The sequence below is a fragment of the Buceros rhinoceros genome, unplaced genomic scaffold (genome assembly GCF_000710305.1).
Source record: "Buceros rhinoceros silvestris isolate BGI_N320 unplaced genomic scaffold, ASM71030v1 scaffold47072, whole genome shotgun sequence".
NCBI lineage: Eukaryota > Metazoa > Chordata > Aves > Bucerotiformes > Bucerotidae > Buceros > Buceros rhinoceros.
Window position 1 is genome coordinate 1 of NW_010400378.1, and position 4,191 is coordinate 4,191.

The 4,191-nt window shown below is 49.1% G+C and overlaps 1 protein-coding gene across 1 annotated transcript in view; it reads right to left on the reverse strand.

Annotated features, from left to right (window-relative positions):
• Positions 1–3,525: 3,525 nt before the first annotated feature.
• TPRA1 (transmembrane protein, adipocyte asscociated 1) overlaps positions 3,526–4,191 on the reverse strand; it is a 10,225-nt gene continuing 9,559 nt past the window's right edge. The window contains exon 10 of the mRNA XM_010131812.1: positions 3,526–3,760. Coding sequence (XP_010130114.1) covers positions 3,526–3,760 — 235 coding nt within the window. The remainder of the gene's footprint in view (positions 3,761–4,191) is intronic.

A 4,191-nucleotide genomic window follows, 5' to 3' on the forward strand; every position in this document is an offset into this window, starting at 1 on the left:
GTGCATCCAACGCATTAAGACAGAGCATCTCCCCAGAGAGCCCCGTCCGCCTCTGCGCAGCCGCTTCCCTCCTTAGCCCTCGAGGGAGCTCACCGCCCCCCACGTCAGCTCATGGCGACGAGGAACAGAAGTACCCTCTACCACCTCTATCAATTCCACGGCAGCTGCTCTGCGGGCACAATTCGCCTCCAGCCAGGCACACGGGGCGGAGGCAACGCCGGTCAGGCTGCCGCAGATACAGTCCCCACTGCCAGCACGGCCAAGCCCCAGCCTACACCAACGGAAGGAGAAAGATCATGTAACACAGGAGCAGGTGGACCAAGGAATGGCAGCTTTGAAGGACCTTTTCCAAACAAACTTTCTGCGTTCCCAGAAATACAGGCCACGTATGACCGTCCAGTTAATGATGCCTTGCTAACAACACACCAGTTACCTACTTCTCAATAGTGCATCAGAGCCATTTTCACTCTTCAACGCTTTTGCAAGCCAGAAAAGCAGTCCTGACACACAGGGTTCATTCGGAAACCAGAACAAGAACCAAGAGTCAAGTCCAGCTTCCACACAAGCCTTTTCCCACACAGCAGCGAAGGTATCCTGGTGCCGGACACAAGCAGCGAAGGTATCCTGGTGCCGGACATGCCTGAACAGCAAGATCTGGTTACCGAGGGAAGGTAAGGCTTCACTGACAATAATTCAAACCTGGAGATGACTCTCCGCAGTCATCTGGTGTCCTAGTAACAGCCTTCCAAGAAGGCAAAAATCCTTCTCTGGCAAAAGGATATCATGTTATTCCATTGCTATCAGCCATATTTCTCCAAGGATTTAAAAAAAGATCTGAAAGTTATTTTTGTCTCCATAGGATGGATCGTTTGAGAAAGGAAGTACAATCATTTATGCCAAACTTAATTTAATTTCTTTATTTTACAAACAAAAATATACATTTAATCTCTATTTTCTCTTTTCACACACACCCCCACATACACACGACACACTTCTGCTCAAGGACCATTTTGAATATGGCCCAAAGCATTATATATACATAAAAATACACAACAGGAGGAAGGTCAGTCCATGACCTAGCGCAGAAGCTCCTCAGCAGCAGAACTTGGGACACTCCAGAAATACGGAGTGTTTGCCAGCAGAGGACAGGACGGACATGTCGACCACCAGCACAGGTGATTCTGCAGCACTGAATTCAGCTGATGAAAAGGCAAATTCATACCCTGCTCTTCACATCACCAGGGAGGGTAGAGGGTGTGGACAGTCAACAAATACTCCCTGGGACAGAAAAGCAGTTGCTCCTTTATTTCTCAACTGCTTTAAGACCTTCCTATCTCTTGGCTCTGCCCAAGGCCCGCCAGCTCCAGGAAGGCTTTGCAGGTTTCCCTGCACTTTGTAACAGCAGCTCGGGATCAGTGCTGTCTGCAGCCTGAGGAGCAGCAGCAGGGCAGGTCGGGCACCACGTCACCCATCCCTTTCAGCATAAACGAGCAAGCGCGTGGCTCAGGGCAACTGACAGCAAGTGACAGGAAGAGCACGGAACAGTTCTGATGTGGCAGGGCTGAGGGCCAGTTGCTTGTTCAGCCCTTAGTCATTGCATGGAGGGGAAATGTGAAAGGCTCTTGATCTGCAGGAGACATCAGCTCTCATACACAAACAGAAGCCTTTCTACCTCAAAAGTAAATTTAAAAAAAGAGGGTGGGTGTTTGTTTTCAAGGTGCCAGTGCTACTTAGTGGCCTGCAGGGCAAAGCCCACAGGCAGAACAGAGGCTGCATTGCTCATTAACTGAAGACGAGCAAAGGGCCTGCATAGTTTTGTCAACCACTGTGAACTCCGCGTTCTTACCCAAACTTCCTTTCCCTATGGTGGGAACACCTGGTAGCAAATGCTTTCCCCTACCTGCCCACAACGCAAACTCACACCCCCACGCTGTACCCAGCATGATGATTTCCCAGAAACTTACCTGAATATCCTTCAGAACAGCAGTGAGTTGCACAAGAGATTCACACAGTTCCCAAACGCTTCAAATTCCCTCTTTCTACCATCTCTAGTGGGAAGTTGCTACGGCTTATAGCAGATGTTCACCTACCTGCAGGACTCAGGTAGGAGAGCACCCCCAGAGCTAGAGGAATACACCTCTTCATCCTTGGAGAGCACAGAGCGTCCCAGAAACCAGCCTGATGCAGCTTTCCGGTGAACAGTCCCTGGATTGGAACACAATGTCTTGACACTGCATGCCAGACAGCTTAGACAACAGTAGTCCCTTTTCCAGCATGGAAGAGGTTAATAAGAAGTTCTAGATAGTCTTTTAAGTGACCCACACTCCACATGCACATAAGTATTTTCACCATATTAAGCCATAGAACCCAGTCAGACCAGCAGAAGCTTGGGGATCTGAACTGCAACATCAGAGATGGACACTGCCAGAGAAACATGCTCAGCTCCCACCTGCCTCCCAACTCCGACCACCACCAGGCAGCTTGATTCCAGCACACCTACAGTGTTCGAGAGTTTCTGGTCACCAAATACTGACAGCTCAGACTCATCATGGGCTTCTGCTCTGCCTCAAGCACCTGAATGTCTCTGGAGCCTTCACCTGCAGAGCTGGCTTCCTCCTTCAGAGCACTCTCCAAGCCCCTGCCAGAGCCAGGACGCAGGGTGCAGATGGAAAATGCACCTACCTCACAGGTTTCAGTCTTGAAACTCAGCCCTGATTCATCAGCTAGATTTTCCTGTGAGCCCAGAGGCACACTAATACAGCCTCCAGAGACTGTTCCATAGCTACTTCAGCTCAGCTGGACAGCAGCACTGTCTGTCCTGTCTCCCTGTTGTTCAGTCAGCTCGTGTCCATGCTGCCAGCATCCAGCCACCCAGTACACTCCCAGAACAAAGAACAGTTCCTTCCTCTTCATACCTCTCTTCTCCTTCCCACACACTCAGAACAATCCTTTTAACCCCCAGCAACTGCAATTCATTATTTCCATCAGTATTAGCTGAAACCAGAGACGAGCCCAGCTGCCTGTTCAGACACTGCTATCACCACCTATGCTGTTGCATTATGACAAGACCCAGACAACCGTGCTGCTTGAAAAAGCCCAGGAAGACCATCTTTGGTTTTAACCACCAAACTCTTTCTATATATGCACGATACAGCAGTCAAATCAACACCATCATCCCTAACTGCCATTCCCGAATTGGCAGACAATTGCTTTCAGTCACTGAAAAGGAAGAGGTGCCAGTCAGGCCTGTCTTCTGGGTCATATTCACACCTGGAACACAGAGGATCAGCAAGGTTCAGAGTTGCTGAACAAAACTGTCCTACATTGTTCTCAGGTAGTGCCAAAGAACGTTCTTTCCAACAGGATTTGGGCCACCAACTTAGTTCCACAATATGTTTCAGAAATCCTAAGGAAGAAAGGAAAACCACGGCAGGTAGCCAAGGACAGATTTCCAGTGGACATCCTACAGCTGTGGTATGGGGGAGTTTGGAAGGACAGGAATGAGGCATCGTGTGAAGCCCTGCCTTAGGCATTGATGGCTTTCCAGCGGTCACTGTCTATGCTGTTGATGCTGCCCACGTGATACGGCATAGAGGCCACGTCATCCAGGTAGGCTGTGGTGTCAATCTGAGTGCTCGAGTAGAATGCAGAATCCATTCCTTCCTTCTTGGCAACTGCGTAAGGGTGGGGTAGGTGCACATCCACATCCTCAGGTTCATCCACCTGACTTTTGTAGGAGAAAAGGATCTTCGGTTCAGACCTGGAGTAATGACAGATTTCAAGTACATGCTTAAGCAGTGTAGTGACAAAGCCGCTTATCCTTAACTGAAACTCTGCAGCACTAAGAAATAGTGTATTTAGACCCTAAAAACTCTTCACACTACCTTGCAGTCCTGAAATAAACCTGGCAGAGCAATAGCCATAAAGCAGTGCTAAATGCAGCTTTGGACTAAGAGAAATAAAAATGGCAGGATCCTGACTCCAGTCCAAGAAAGGTGCTCTCAATTCTTGGAAGTTCTGAATTACTGTGGGAACAGCATCCAAACACCACCAGACTCCACAGCAGCCTGGTTACCGACACCACCAGAACTGGAGTCTGCCTCAAGTTCAATCTGTGTGCATCAGGAAAACCACAATACAAACACACTTGTGGAGCAGCAGTTTCCATCTCGAACTCCAGACACTGTTCTC